This window comes from Haemaphysalis longicornis, unplaced genomic scaffold (assembly GCF_048455015.1).
Source record: "Haemaphysalis longicornis isolate Haplotype H1 unplaced genomic scaffold, Haemaphysalis longicornis Haplotype H1 scaffold_9, whole genome shotgun sequence".
NCBI classification, from domain to species: Eukaryota; Metazoa; Arthropoda; class Arachnida; order Ixodida; family Ixodidae; genus Haemaphysalis; species Haemaphysalis longicornis.
The window spans coordinates 5,003,645-5,019,219 of NW_027526460.1; the positions used below are offsets into that span (position 1 = coordinate 5,003,645).

General features: G+C 50.4%; 1 protein-coding gene across 3 annotated transcripts in view; it reads left to right on the forward strand.

Moving 5' to 3' along the window:
- The window catches only part of LOC144152293 (atrial natriuretic peptide-converting enzyme-like), a 72,631-nt gene that overhangs the window by 46,288 nt on the left and 10,768 nt on the right, over positions 1–15,575 (forward strand). For all 3 annotated transcript variants that reach the window (XM_077683538.1, XM_077683539.1, XM_077683540.1), the window contains exons 2-4: positions 3,500–3,634; positions 5,466–5,624; positions 8,236–8,475. In XM_077683538.1, coding sequence (XP_077539664.1) covers positions 3,500–3,634; positions 5,466–5,624; positions 8,236–8,475 — 534 coding nt within the window. The remainder of the gene's footprint in view (positions 1–3,499; positions 3,635–5,465; positions 5,625–8,235; positions 8,476–15,575) is intronic.

The following is a 15,575-nucleotide window of genomic DNA, read 5'->3' on the forward strand; positions in this document are numbered from 1 at the left end:
TTCAGAGCAAGCTTGCGGTTTGAAAGGAGGAACAAAAATTTTAGGTGCAAGAATCTGCGTCTGGACTGCAAAGATAGGATACCATTTGAAAGCATAACATTAGTGACAGAGCTACCAGTCTTATAGAGAGAATAAATGAAACGAACTGCCCTCCGCTGAATTTTTTCTAATGCATCAATGTTTTAGTATAAGGATCCCAGGCAACGCATGCATATTCTAATTTCGGGAGTATCAAGGATTGGTAAGCTAAGTGTTTCACTTTCGTAGGAGCACCCTTAAGCTTGTGTATTAGCATGCATAATTTGCGGTAAGCTGCGGAAGAAACTTGTTTAATGTAGGATTTCCAACTTAAATTGTTTGTTAGAGTGACACCAAGATACTTGTATTCCTTGTATTACTTCATGAAGAGGTTGGTTAGAGAGCGTGTATTCAGTTAGTACTGGCTTTTTCTTGTTAGTGACACGGAGCAGAACGGATTTATCCAAGTTTAGTTTCATCCCCCATTGATTGCACCATAGACATATATTGTTTAGTGTGGACTGGAGAGCTGCTTGGTCATCAGAGTTAGCTATTGAGTTAAACAGAATACAATCATCCGCAAAAAGACGAACATTAACAGGTGGGTTTACATAATTTACTACATCATTATACAGTAAATCAAAAATAGTAGGGGACCGAGTACACTGGCCTGTGGAACACCTGAAGTAACCGGCAGAAGAACTGAATTTTGATCATTAATGCAGACAAACTGGGAGCGATGAGACAAGTAGTTAGCAATCCAGGCTAATAGAAAATTGGGAAGTCCAATAAGCTGTAATTTAATCATAAGTTTATCATGGGGGATGCAGTAGAAAGCTTCGCAGAAATCTAAGAATATTGCGTCGACTTGGCCGCCTTTATCAATCACAGATGCAAGAGAATGAATGACTGTACATAACTTAGTTGTTGTTGAGAAGCCTTTTCAAAAACCATGCTTGTATGAAGATGAAACGTTATGCTCATCCAGGTGTTTTGATGTGAATGTTGTGGCAATGTGTTCTAACGTTTTGCTGCAAGACGATATAATCGAAATTGGCCGATAGTTGGAGCAAGGCCTCCGCGATCGGCTGCCGGCGGCGCGCCGCCGCCGGCAGCAAATCGCGGAGGCCACGGTTGGAGACGAGAAAAGGGTCTCCCTTTTTTGGAATTGGCTTGACGAGAGCCATTGCCAATTCTTTAGGTAACGTTGCAGTACGGACTGAAGCCTCAAGAATTGTAACAAGGTATTTGGACAAGGGCTCGGCGTGCCGTCGGAAAAATTCATTCGGTATTCCCTCTGTCCCACCGGAAGATTTTACTTTTATTCGACGAACCATGTTTAGAACTCCGTAATATCAAAATTAAATTACCTGGTGGAATATCTGGATCATGCTACAGGCTGAGAAGACTGACAAAAAACACTATTAAAAAAGGAGTTAAAATGATCAGCAATCGCTTTCGCATCCGATATCAGCGAACCGTTCACGGAAATTTGTTCTACATTCTTTTTGCAATCGCTAATGTAGGCCCAAAACTTCTGCGGGTCATCGTTAATAAAATTAGCCAGTGTAGTATTGAAATAAAAGCTTTTTTTATATTTAGGTGAACTATATTAGTATACGAGCTGTTTTAGGGGCGAAGCCCCTTAGGAGCTGGGGATGTTGGCGTCTTATGTCGTCGTCGTTGTCTCATGTAGTCACGGTACTAAAACACCGGGAAACTCGTTTACGTCTCGCGCTAGAACGTAACGCGTACTAAAAAAAAAAAAACACCGGGACGCTTATTTATGCCTCGCGCTAGAGGGCTTCGCGCTTCAAAGAGAAGAGACTTTTACACCCGACAGACAGACGTGGCTCTTCTTGCAAGCGTCCCCGTCCCTTGCACAATATCCGCGCTTGTCTGAGGCTGGCATTGAAGGGAACCAGCATGGGAGCAGAGCGAAACGAACAGCAAGCTTCGCCTCCGGCCGTAGTTTCAGTGCGCGCGCATTACGCGCTACTTGGCTCAGTCGGCGAAAAGCGTGGCGTCTCGATATCTCCGTAACCGAACAGCGTGCACCCAACACGTCGGCGAAATTCTGCCCGCCGGGTATGTAACTGCTTAGACTGCCCTGAAGAATGCCTTCCCAGCAATGCATTTGTGTAAAGTAGTGAAGCCGACTTTGAATGGACCGATATGAAGCTTGATCTCCGTAATTCTAGATTTCCCGACTTGTGTTCCAGTGAAGCGTGCTCATAAAAAAAAATGAATTTCGACTGCTTCACGAGATCACAGTCTCAGCAAGACAAAACTCGGTAGCAAAAACTCAGCAGCACAATTCGACGAAAAGTGGTGCTCGCGAATTCTGACATGATAAGATGAAGCTTAGGTGCCCCGTAGCTATTGCTGTGGTATTATACCATGAGCGATCCATAGGGGTGGGGTGTATGCATTGACCCAATTTTAACGAGAAAAAATTATTCGACAAATAATCAAGGAAAAAGCATCCGACGTGGAGTAGCTTTTGTCGAAGTACGGTAAAAAAAAAAAGGCTTCGGCAGATTTCTCAGAAAGTCTCACAATTGAAGGATGCTGAATTCGGGAGTAGTTTTTCCTTTGCGAAAAACTACTCCACCCCGACGCTTTTTTTTCATAATAATCGGTTGCCATTTCTCTTTGATTTCGAGTTTCCGACAAGTTCTCTGTTGCCCCACAAGCGGCTAGCCACCAACGGTGGTTGGCCGAGTTGGCCTGAGAGGGACTGCCCTGTAATGACGGTGATCATGGCGGAGATCAGTACAGCTCCATCGGCCACCTGACCGTTTCCCTCTTTTGAGCGCTTGTGTGCATTTGCCTGAATTTTGATGCAATTGTGCTTGTCCTAATTTTAGTGTATTCTCTTGTATTCTTCACTATGTGTCCTTGTACAATCGATTTGTTTGGGTGTATTCACCCTGCAATAAAGAAAAAAGGATGCAAGGGAAGCGTGGGGCCGGGATTCCCCCCCCCCTCCCTTTCACGATGTCAGTCTTGCCCCTCTGTACGATCTAGAGTTCAAATTCTGGACAGGAACTTTTTTTTTTTGGTACGGGAGTTTCAGGCAGAACTGTCTAGTATCCTCTGACGACGCATCTGCGCAGTGCACGCAATTTTTAGAACAGCCAGGTTCGCTCACTCATGCCACTGCTACGCGACACTTTACTTGAACGAACCTCACTGGGGACATGAACAGTGAAAAGAATAAGGTCGCCGTCCCGCCCTGCGAAAGTGGATGTCCAGCGACGCTCTTGTAAATCACTACAAATGCTTATTGGGGAGGGTATGAAATGTTCCTTGTAGTTTCAACGGCTTCATCGCTTGCGCTCGGCTTCTCTGGCGGCAAAGGCAGGGAGGGAGGGGCAGAATTGCGAAGCGCGTCCGTCTTATAACATTTCGTTTTCACAAGAAACAGATCTTTGCTGCTTGACTCTCCAGTGTTGCCTTTTCCGGCGGAATTCCCCAGGCGACTGCGCGAGCACATCACCAGTCGCTAGCGTCGTGCGGGTGTTCCCGGGCGAAAGCATGGAAATGAGCCGCAGCACGTTTCCCGGCCTGCTGCTCCTCGGCCTGGCCGGACTGGCCTCGTCGTATTTCAACGGTGAGCCGCTGCCTCCCTTCCCCTGCGGGCCGACAGACACTCGAAATCCAAACTTGGTGCCTTGCGCGCCCAACGGGCAGATGACAAATGAGGCGGCCCGTAATGCAGGGCTCAGGAGCTACTCAAGCCTCGCACGTGGGTGGCCCCCAAACAATCCAGCTCGAGCAGGGACAGAGCACGTGGCGCATACCAGCGCTTCTCATGCTGTCACTGTTCCAGCTGCGCTGTTGTCGTATCAGTTATGTCATACCAACACGCCCAATTCACTTTTTTTTTTTCCTAATGGGCCTTCGCAAAATTCGCTTGTAGGATCGTGTCAAGCAACGCGATAGGAAACCGCGGCCGTGGTGTTGTGCTGCTGAGCCCAAGGGCGCGGATTCAATTCCCGGCCGCAGCGGCCGCTTTTCCGATGCAGGCGAAAAGCGGAAGCGCCCGTGTGTTCGAGATTTCGGCGCACGTTATAGATCCCCTGCAGGTGGTCAAAATTAAGCCGGAGACGGCGCGCCTTATAGCCCAGGTGTAGTTTCGGCGCGTTAAACACCACAGTCGGTCAGTCGGTCGGTCGGTCGGTCGGCCGGGATTATTAGTCCCTTATTAGTCCCTTTTCTAACTTATTAGTCCATTTTCTAAAGAAAATTCTAAAACACGCGAATATTGATAATGAACACCCAGTTTTGGCCTCCACTTCCGCCTGACGAACTTCGGGGACCGCCCGCCACTCATGAGCACACTCATGATCATTCTCACGAGCGCGTGCCCGCATAACCGCCTGCTCTACGAACGAACGAATCACCCGTGGCCCAATAGACCGGCGAACGGGAATTTAGGTCATCATCATCATCATCATCATCTAAGCTCCTTAATGTGGGCTTTACTGTTAGCGTTCAGCATACCCAATTCGCAATTGAAGTCAGTTATTTCAAGCTTCGTTTGAAAAACAACGCGCAAGAAGACTTGCCTACATATTTCCCCGTCCCATCTTATGGTCGACCGCGGGCCCCCTCCCCGAAAAAAATTCCTGGCTACGCGCCTGTCTAGCCTTCATGGCCGATCACGGAATATGTGATCCGTTACAGGCTACGCATGGGTACACAACTCAGCCCGTGTGGACTCGTGTCTGTGAAAAAGGCCTTTCCGCGGCATGACCTAACGAGAGCTTGACAACCTGTTTTCCCTTCGCATTGTATCGACTTGTTCGGATTATTCGAAAATTCCCTATCACGAGGAGTCTACGGCAGAGTGACTGACAGAAGAGAAGACGCACCGGACAAGCCTAAAGGAACATAAAAGACTACGACACCATAAAATAGAGTTGATCGAAGGCGGTTCGCGTAACCTCGCTGAGTCTGCTGTTCGTGATTGATTGATTGATTTTAGGGTTTAACGCGTCGAGGCAACGCAGGCTATGAGGCGCGCCGTAGTGGAGGGCTCCGGATTAACTTTGACCACCTGGGGATCTCTAACGTGCGCCGAAATCTCGTACACACGGTAGTTTTTGCTTTTCGCCTCCAACAGAAAAGCGGCCGCCGCGGCCGGGATTCGAACCTGCGACCTTGTGCTCAGCAGTAGAATGCCTCAGCCACTGAGCCACCGCGGCGGGTAAGTCTGCTGTTCGTAAAGCCCCGCAATGCGCCGAAAGTTTGTTGGCCGTGCCGAAACTTTATAGGGCAGATAAAGTTCATCAAGTCGTTTGGTCCCACTTGAAGGCTAAACTTTTGCTTTAGATTCTTTGCGGCGCAGAAACTTTTGGCAGCGACTGTACAGCTGTAAGCACCCGGTGTAGCCATCGCGATGCGCGCGTAAACATGCTATGCGGGGCGGTCGCGTGCAGGCGCAGACAACTCGCTGTACACGCTGGACGGCCTGGGCCTCCCGCTGGTGGTGCCCGGCCGGTACCCGTCCAGCCGAAACTACGCGAGGAACGCGGCCAAGTTCTACGGACACCCCGTGCTGCCCAGGTCGTCCTGGACCGAAGACCCGTACAGGCCCGGTAGGTGGACGATTCAAGGTGCCTCAAGTGCGAATCCGCGCACATGTAGCATTGCGCGTTCAGAGACTGTCGCTTCGTGCATAGACTTGCGCGGGCCAGGAAAACTTTACGGATGAAGCAATATATACAACTTTGGAAACACAAGCTCCGGGATTCGATGCGGTTGCTTCTCAGGTTGTGGAGCAGCAGGAATACGTATAGTAGGCTTCATAAGCTCGCAGCGTTGCAGCGGCGCTTTTTAGAGGCCGCTGACAGCACTGGTGGCGGGAAGACAGCCCATAATAACACGTACCACGTCGCGTTCAATCCCCTCTTGTAATTTTAGAACATATAGTATGAACAGAAAAAACCGCATGAAATTAAAACTCGTCCTTACACAAATATTCTGTAAGTACACATCTTGCGATTTGAAGAGCTTGCGCAACAACGCTGAAAATACGAGCAGTCTCCTGGCGCGCTGTCTTCGGATAAACTCGTCAGGGTACCAATGAAAACGGCAGCCGCGGGGATCCCGCATTTAGGATGTTCAGTGCACCGCGTACAAAGTGAAATAATTGCTTTGTGATACAGCCTTCCCCGCCACATGTAGCGCGCGCATAATGCCAAGTCACGAGTTATCGAAGAAGCAGTTAGGTGCGAAGCAAGCCTTTAATACAGGCCGGGAAAGAAGCAAAATTCGGCTTAGAAAAGTCTGTCGATGGCGCCACATATGTGTACACTGCAGGGAGTGGAAGGGGGAAAAGAGTGTGGGATGGGCGGTAGAGAAGCTTGATGAAACACCCTGAAACGAGGCCGCGTAGCAAATGCGAGGGACGAAACGGGTCATTTGCACCGTTAGCGCGCTCAGTTTCGTGCTCAAATGTCCCGCGGACAGCGCACATATATAAACCGAACCGAGCGATGCACTCGTGCATGTGATTCCACTCAATTATGCGCCCGGCAAGCCCCCGCCACAACGCGCAGCTGTGCTTGGCTTTCACTTGGTCGAGGGCCTCGTCCGGGAGGCACCCGGCGCGCCTCGGTCGTTACTGCGGCCCAGAGGGTTTTGAACCCGGAGGAGGAATCACAGGGACGGCTGGCGAAAGGCCCGAAACGAAAGTAAAACAAGAAAGACGAAAGAGAAGGAGAAACACAACACGCGAACAAGGACGCGTACAGGGGCGCATTACAGCAGCTTGGCTTGTGCGCATCGCAAAAGGCGGCCCGCCGCAGTAAACAGGGGCAGTGAAGGCCCAAACTGGACCGATGATATGCGGCTTGGCAGGGGGGCACAAACGGGGTCGCCACCGAGACGTGTGCGGCCATTATTTTCGGACAAGGTCGTCATTACTATGCGTGCGCCCTTGAGAATTAAGCTCCCGCTCTTCGGGCGCCCGCCTTTCACTGCACGAGCCGAGCTGTTTCTCCGCTACCGCCGCGTCACGGAGCTCTCTTTTCGCCCAAGAAGCGCCCACGATGACAGTCATGGCACGTGTGCTTCGAGTTCATCCGCGAAAAATGAACAGCGTGGGTATTAGGGTGCTCCCCTGCGGACGCCGTGCGAGCTTCTAGGTTAATAACATCTGGCCGATGGCTTCTGCGTGGAAGGAGAGGGGCTAGCTGCTGCGCCCCGTTGCACGCATTTCTGCACGTGACACGGGACAATCGACCTGACACCGAAATGAGGCGCGCCGCCGCGGCAACGACGAGACATGTCCGCGAACCTGACCCTGAATGGGACGCGCCTCCTTAGCCCGAGAGAAAACGGTCATTGAGAGGCAGCAGCCGCATGGCTGGCGCCGGCTGCAGATGGTGGCGACGCCGAATGCCAAGCCGCTCCGGTTTCGTTCAGCGTTGGGCTTAAAATGTGGACAAGACAAACCGGGCCACTCTACTAGACACATCTGTGCCCGCAAACGTGGGGGCCTTCATATGCACATCGGTGCTATTATGGTGCTATTAGTCTTCGCGGAGGGGGGAGCCTAGTGCCCGGTTGAGATGATCAACTCAGCCACCCATTTAACCAATCCAACGATCTTCGAAAACAGTCCGGGTATGTAAAACACGCCATAAAGAGACCGGTTTTTGAGGCACGTTAGCCGGGTACAAGTATCACTTTCCCATTGTTTCCTATAATGTTTTGTTGCCGCAGTAGACAGCCCGTCGTCCCATTTTCGCTAAGTGGTCAACCGACCCGGCCACGGACGTTGCCCTGCGGACTCTCGAGGTAAACGGCTCAGCACTCCTGCTCTCGCACCCAGAATGCAGTGCGCCCAGACGACAGCACAAAAAACTGCTTCACTTAAATCTAACTATAGTGCACACGGCTTAAGTAAAAATTTCTGCGTGGATGGATTAAGGTACATACCACTAGTGGTCATATTTTTTTTAAGGTGCGCTAGTAGAAACTCGATAGGCAGCAGCATATTTAACAGCATAGCAGGTCGCGGCTCAGCCAACGCTCATATTTTCTAGTGTCCGTTGATCGTTGAGTGGAGTGCCCAAGGCTGCTGCCGAGTGACAGCGCGTGCTATGCAACGCCTCGCGCTAGGTGTGTTTATGCGATGGTGTTGACGGCCGGTTCGTATGATAGCGAAGATGAGCCCTTGCACCCACCCACACTTCCCCGCAGTGGCGGCGTGCCGTGCGCGGCAGCTGTCCCTGTGCAACGGCGTGCTGCCGTACAACTCGACGCTGCTGCCGAACCTGGTGGGCGACCGGGACCGCGTGTCCCTGAACCGGACGCTGCTCTTCTTCGCGCTCATGCTCAAGACCGAGTGCAACGCCCGCCTCAAGCAGCTCCTCTGCGCCCTGCTCGAGCCGCCCTGCCGCGGGGGACGCACGCTCATGCCCTGCCGAAAGTTCTGCAAAGGTACGCCTCGTCACCTTAGGCTGCTTCTCGACCACGCACTAGCCGGGAACCCCTTGCCGTGAGAGTGAGAAAATAGAAGAAAAAATATCTAATCGCGACATACCGTTAGACAGGAAGAGAATAAACATTTATTGAGAAATTCGCTGTTTCTGGCTAAGCCAGAGCTTCCTGCACACGTTGCGGGGGTCTGACTTCTTCGCCTAACCTTGATGTTAATCGACCAGATTTAAGGGAAATCCCCAAGGTGGAGTAAGTTTCTGCGAAGGAAAGTTTGACATCCAACTGAATGCAGCCGGACGGCTACAAAGAAAAGTTACACAGCTTTCTCAGAAACTTCGCAGTTGAAGAAAAATTCGTCCTGATCCAGTATTCGAACCCGGGACCACCGCTTAACCGGAGCAGTCGCTCTACCAACTGAGCTAACCAGGAGGCTAGTCGTTTGTAGCGCGAGAGCGAATCGATCAACGACTCGAAGTGAAGGACAGGTGTTAATCGACCACACTTATAAGTGTGGTCGATTAACACCTGGTGTGGTAGAGCGACTGCTCCAGTTAAGCGGAGGTAGCTTAAGCTGTGTAGCTTTCCTTTGTAGCCGTACGGCTGCATTCAGGTGGGTGTCAAACTTTCCTTCGCAGAAACTTACTCCACCTTACCCTAAATCTGGTCAATTAACACCCGTCCTTCACTTCGAGTTGTTGATCAATTCACTCTCGTGCTACAAACGACTAGCCTCCTGGTTAGCTCAGTTGGTAGAGCGACTGCTCCGGTTAAGCGGTGGTCCCGGGTTCGAATACTAGACCAGGACGAATTTTTCTTCAACTGCAAAGTTTCTGAGAAAGCTGTGTAACTTTCCTTTGTAGCCGTCCGGCTGCATTCAGGTGGACGTCAAACTTTCCTTCGCAGAACCTTGATGTTGTGCAAACAAGCCAGCTTTAAAAAAGAAATCATTGTTAACGCGGAGAAGCCAACAAAAATGCGAACGTCATGCGGGTATAAAGCAACTTGTCGCATCACACATTAGGGACATCACGGCGCCCCTCGTCTTCTCGCACTTTTAAAAAAGAACAACGGACATGTGTTTTGAGGTTATCTTCGGTCAGCCCATTACAGCATCGCTTGGTCGCATCGTGCATGTCGGTTGGAAACTGAACTGCACATCCGTACATTCCCTCCCTCACTCCCTCACTCAATCACTTAGCGCCGACGAGCTAGTATGAAACAAGAGGGGGAATAAAAGGACAAAAAGTTGGCGCTGGCAAGTGCAACTAAAAAATATTTCTGGGTGGGTGATTAGGGAAAAAACAATCCTCCGGATTGAGCTCTTCTGCTTTTCCGTAGATCGGAGAAGTGTAACCCGTTCAACTCACTGAGAAAAGCTGGGACAGTGATTAGACATCATGTAACTTTGTATTTGAAGGACATTGCGAATACCGCCGCGTTGCTTTGCGTTGAAGCTCTCTGGTAGTAACCGTTGTCAAGATATACGGTACTATGAAGAGACAATCTTTTTTGGTGAAACCTGAAGCGACTACAACGACGGACATCAAGATCTGCATTCAGCGCCCCTTAACGTCAAATCTGTAGTTAACGCGCAACTAGTATTAATTCGCGCACGCCATGTCCGAAAAGCACGCATTACCAGCCAAGTGAGCCACCCTTGCGCAGTTTATGCTCGTTGACACAAACGGTGCACATTTGTCAATATTCGCCTTGAAGCAAGGTTATGCTCTAATTGTTCGATACAACATAACGCTGGCACACTTAACGGAGCCCAACTTTGTGTACTACACAAAGTGGGATTTCCCCCCATCCATCTGTTCGCAGATCGTAAGTGCCGATAAGGAACTTCCCTGCCGCCCCGGGGACGCCGAAATCGATTAAAGTGGCCGGCAGTTTGCTCGACGCCCGCGGCACGGGCATGCATGGGGAGCTCGAGCGCGACATTCAGGTCGACCTGTCCGCCGGTGCAGGATCCTGCCCGCGTTACGCAATCATCGCCGTGTCTAAGGTCCCAGCGAGAGTGCGCGAGGAGCGCCCCGCGGCCAGCCTTCCGTGGACTAGTTTCGGAAACGATCTGGGGGCCCCAGCCTAGTTCCCAGGGGAGGTCGGCAGCACGCAGAATAAGCAAAAACTGCGGCGAAAAATAGAAGTAACAGAAGGTAACAAGCCCGGCCAAGGAGGAGAGGAATGCGTAGAAACTCGAGGTGAAGGCGCCTCGGATCAAGCTTGGCCTTCGCGGAAAGGATGCGTCTCCGGGTGGGATGCGGACGAGCACGTATTTACAAACCCGATCGGGGACGCCGATCATTCGCTCCGTAGCTTCGTGAATATATCCCAAGTCGCTTGGGACGAAGAGCAGAAAGCGGCAGGTTACGGAGGTTATCGGTGGCGAACACCACGATGACCTTTTCCGTACGTGAAACAACACCGTTGATCTTCATACTTCGGAATTCGCGAGAATACCTTCGCTGTAAGGCGGCTCCGCAACTCGAGCCAAATTCGCGCATAGCCAATAGCGAATGCATATACGTTTGTTTGAACAGCTGACAGTTACTTCCAGTTATCGATTACTCCACTTCTCGACGGCTGAGTTACTACAGCGACCGCACCGATTAACCTGACTAACTGCAAATTTTTCAAGATACCTTCGTAGCTTTCTTTTGAAGAGCCTAGAATGGGTATGCATTCATTAATTTATCAGTGATGTGACACTGCCGCGTAGTTTGCAACGCTAGGCTGCCGCCTCTATACCGCAGCCATGCGGGCGAATAATGGAGGAATAGGACAGATGTCCCCTTCTGTAGATCGAGACAAAAATCTGCACAGAATAACAGAAAACCCGCCGCGGTGGCTCAGTGGCTAAGGCATTGTGCTGCTGAGCACTAGGACGCGGGCTCGATTCCCGGCCACGGCGGCCGCTTTTATGATGGAGGCGAAAAGCGAAAACGCCCGTGTGTTCAAGATTTCGGCGCAAGTTAAAGATCCGGGTGGTCAAAATTAATCCGGAGCCCTCCCCTACGGCGCGCCTCATCGCCTGCGTATACAGTCAATCAGAATAACAGCAAGGTGTGCTGCAAGGGTGCACGACACGGCATGCGATGCGTCTATTCGTCGCAGCCGGTATTACAACCTCTCTGCTTTGTTTTTCGGCATGCCCCGTGCGCTGCAGAGGGAAAACGCATTGGTTAACGCGGGAACGTGTGGCCTTTTGTACTGTCTGGCTCTTCGGGGTGGGAGTGCGATAATCTGGGCATCGCAGTCGCGCCACACGCGGAATACGCATGCCACGGGCAGTCAGAGGCTCCGCGTTCCCGTCACAGTGTTCTAGAAGCTCCTGGAACGCGGCACTCCCGTGTTCCCGCTAACCCGGCGATTTAGATAGCACGCAGCGCACAGCCAGATACGATTTCTGGTTCACCAAAGCTCGGCAGCAATTGGAGAACGAATTACCCCCCGTTCCGTCTGAAAAGCGAGCTCGTCTTTCTTGCTCAAGGAACGCCCAGCCCAGAGCAGATCTCCAAGGTCACGAAGGCGGAATACTACGTGCGCTCGAGCACAGCGTGACGGAAGCGAACCAGTTCAAATCTGGGCGTCATCAGGAACGCGAAACGTTTTCAGGGGCAGCCTCTCGGCGTTTCCAGGGGTGTACACAAGGCGGATACAACTCCCATTCATTTTGGCAGCAGGCATGCAGGACGCGGCCCCTTCGCTCCCCTCCTATCTTTGTTTCCCTGGCTTTCGCGCTGACGCCTGGCGCTCGGGAGCACGGCTTGTCGCAAGCGTATCGCTTAACCGGCCGGACCGAACAGAATGTCCCCACTTGGGCTGCCTGCAGATCGCGCCCGCAGAAGTAATCGTTCTCGCGATTTCTGCGTCGCGATCGAACGTGTCTCTCTCTCTCTCTCTCTCTCTTTTTTTTTTTTTTTTTACCGCGGGTGCGTGCATATTCGGCGCCCCAGACGTCCCCAATAAGCGGTGCGCTAATCAGAGGGCACAGCCGCCGCTCGTCAGCCGTGGGCAGGTGGGATCTAATCGAGCATTCGCACGCTCACGAAACTCAGTGCAGTCTGCAGAGGCATCGGATTTCTTTTTGTTTCCTTTTTTTCTTTTTTGGCTAAAGCGTGTGCTGGCACGCGAAACATTGCGGCTTCATCAGTGTTCGAGAGGTGCCCGTTTTTGTTAACGGCCTGAGAGAACGATATAAGCGCCGGCTCATTTTGTCCTTTCGGGCGTGGGAATAGATGGACTCGGCTTTCGGATGCGCGATTCGTTGTTGCCGTTTGTCGCGTTGTCCGGAAGTGAAGGCACGAATAGACAAGGTCACGGGTTCCTTGGTTGCAAGTTGAGAGGGGAAATTTCCGTTCTTTATTAAGTCCCATACTACCATAATGTTATCTATATAGTTCCGGAGGTGTGTACACTATGGCCCCACAAGTAACGATAACAAATTTATAGGAGGAAAAAAAGGCTAAGTCTGTTTGGTTGGCTTTAACTAATTATTTACTGTGTGCAAAAAAAAAACAGCAAAAACGTGAGTAGTGATAAGAGCAACACTATTGTTAACCTTAAAAGGGTGCACGGATACGTTTCGGCTCCTCAAATTTATGCGGCTAAAGATTTCGTCCTGGCTAGGGCTATGCTAACCCATTTCTGCTCGTGATAGCGGCCATCGTCAGAGCGGCAGTCCCGGTTAGAACAGTGTACCAGGGCGACTTTATATTTTTCTTTGGTTTAGAAAATTTGAGGAGCCTGTATGGCTTATGTAGCCTTTGGCTTCCCTCCAGTGGGTACGAGAACAATAATAATTCGCCTGTTTGGGGATGACTGTGTAGTATTAGAGAGATATCTAACCCGTCCGACCCAGTTATCTTGTAATCTGATCTCATTAAGCTAGAGGAATGGTGTAGCCGCTGGCAAATGGAAATTAATGCAGGAAAAACCGAACACGTAATGTGCAGTTCTGTCCCCGACACCGTCCCTGCTAACTACAAAATAAATGGTTTTCCAATAGAACCACTTCAATCGTTCAAATATTTAGGTGTGTTTTTACGGCGAATTTAAGGTGGACGTACCACACAGAACACATAACTGCTAAAGCGCTTAAAAAAACTTGGCCTCCTAAAGAGGCGTTTACATTTAGCAACCAAGGAAACCCGGTTCCACGCATGTGATTGCCTTACCCGTCCCTCACTAGAATGTGCTTCTATTATATGGCATCCTCACGTCGTAAACTTAACTAACCTCTTGGAATCCGTCCAGAACAAGGCAACCCCGTTCATCACGTCCTCGTACACGCGCTACCAAAGCGTATCTTCTTTAAATGATTCACTTAATTTGCCCTCGCTTGCCACGTGTTGCAAGTTGGCTCGACTATCTTTTTTTCATTCGCTGTACCTCAGTAGTATCATAGAGATTTCTTTCTCTATGGTAGTACGCCGTTTTCCCAGCTTCATATCATTCCACCGCCTCATATCTCCGCCCGGGTAGACCACGCTTTTAAAGTTAGGCCAATTTTCGCTAAAACAGAAAGATATAAAAACTGTCCTTTAGTTCTTGCAATTGCAGAATGGAGCTCGTTGCCCGCTCACGTCGCAAAACTGTCCGATTCATCATCCTTTCAACATGCACTCAAAACATTTCTTGAAGTCCTTTGATGTCATTTGAATCTTTCTTTCGTTTTTTTCTTTCTGTGTTTATACTTTTTTCCTCCAGTTGAGTGTACGGATTGCGTTTTTGTTTTTGTTTCAAAGTGCTTTTTGCGTGAACCCCTTTTCTATACAATGTAATGTTCTGTTGTTTGGCGTTGTTTCTGGATTGTACTTTCAGTTTCTCGATGCTATATTCATGTACAGCATCCTTGCCTTCATTGTTATAATCTGCTGGAAAAATGTACTGTACTTTCGTTCATAACCCCACACTATAGACGCTACAAGTCATTGGTAGAGTCATTTGGCCAGCAATGCCATAAACAAATTGATGATGATGACGCTTATGATGACGATGCTAAGGTGTACAATGAAATCGTGTTAAGTGAACGCTCTAGGGGTTCAAAAAACCAGTGCCCTTCCAGCGAGGCCGGGCGCTGTGCAATGAGTGCACGAAACAAAACACGTTCGTTTGGAACTTGCGGTTGAGCATACTTCCTATCTAATTACCGGAAGGAAACTTAAAAGGCGTAGTTCTACTCTAGGGGTCAAACATGCGGCCGGGCGTTTCCCTCGCGTCGTAGGAACCTTGCTGTCTTTGTAACACACCAACCCTGACCGCTCGACCACGGAGGACAGCAGTCAGGCCGCACCGGGCCCCGTGGCGCCCACGTTGAAATCTCACCCCCCCCCCCCCCCCCCCGCCACAACCCCCCAAAATGCACGCATAAATTTGGCAGGAAGAATACAGACGCCACGCGTGGCAAGCAGTATACATGACTCGGTAAAGAAGTGGCGGTGGTGAGGCGAGTACGGAGTGTGGCTGTAACCTTGTTCCCTCCGTAGATTGCCGTGCTTCATTGCGCGACACACGATGTGGGAAAGCCAGCTTACAACGACAAAGCTTACGCCGACAATATCTTTAAAAGCCAACTTCACCTCTGAACAGAAGTGCATTGCTGGAAAGACATTTCTTCCAGGAGCAACATAAGGCATCAAAAATATGGAGGCCCTAAGGACTGTTTTTTTTTTTATTGTGTCATTTTGCCACAGGGCATAAATAACAAGGAAACAATGGACAACACAGGACAGAAGTACGACACAGAAGGAAAGAAAAAAAAATCCACAATGATGCGGGACACTACAGGGCAATATAGAGTCCAGTTTCGGAAATGAATTCCAACAGTTTCTTGCAAAGGGGGCCGTGCGTCCACCGATGAATACCGGCAGGGCGGCCTGGGCGATGTCCTGTGGCTCCCATGTGTCGAGCTCGGGTTTATTTGAAGCCCTGGACACGTCCTTACAGGAAGTGCTCCAATGTCGCCTCAGCAACAGGAGAAGGGCAGTAGGGCCATGTCGGGGAGGGATCCGCAAGACTAGAAGTCCACGTTGCTCGCACAGCAGGCGTCAGTGCGACGCCCAGGCGGATTCTCCGAAGCACGACTTCTTCACGGC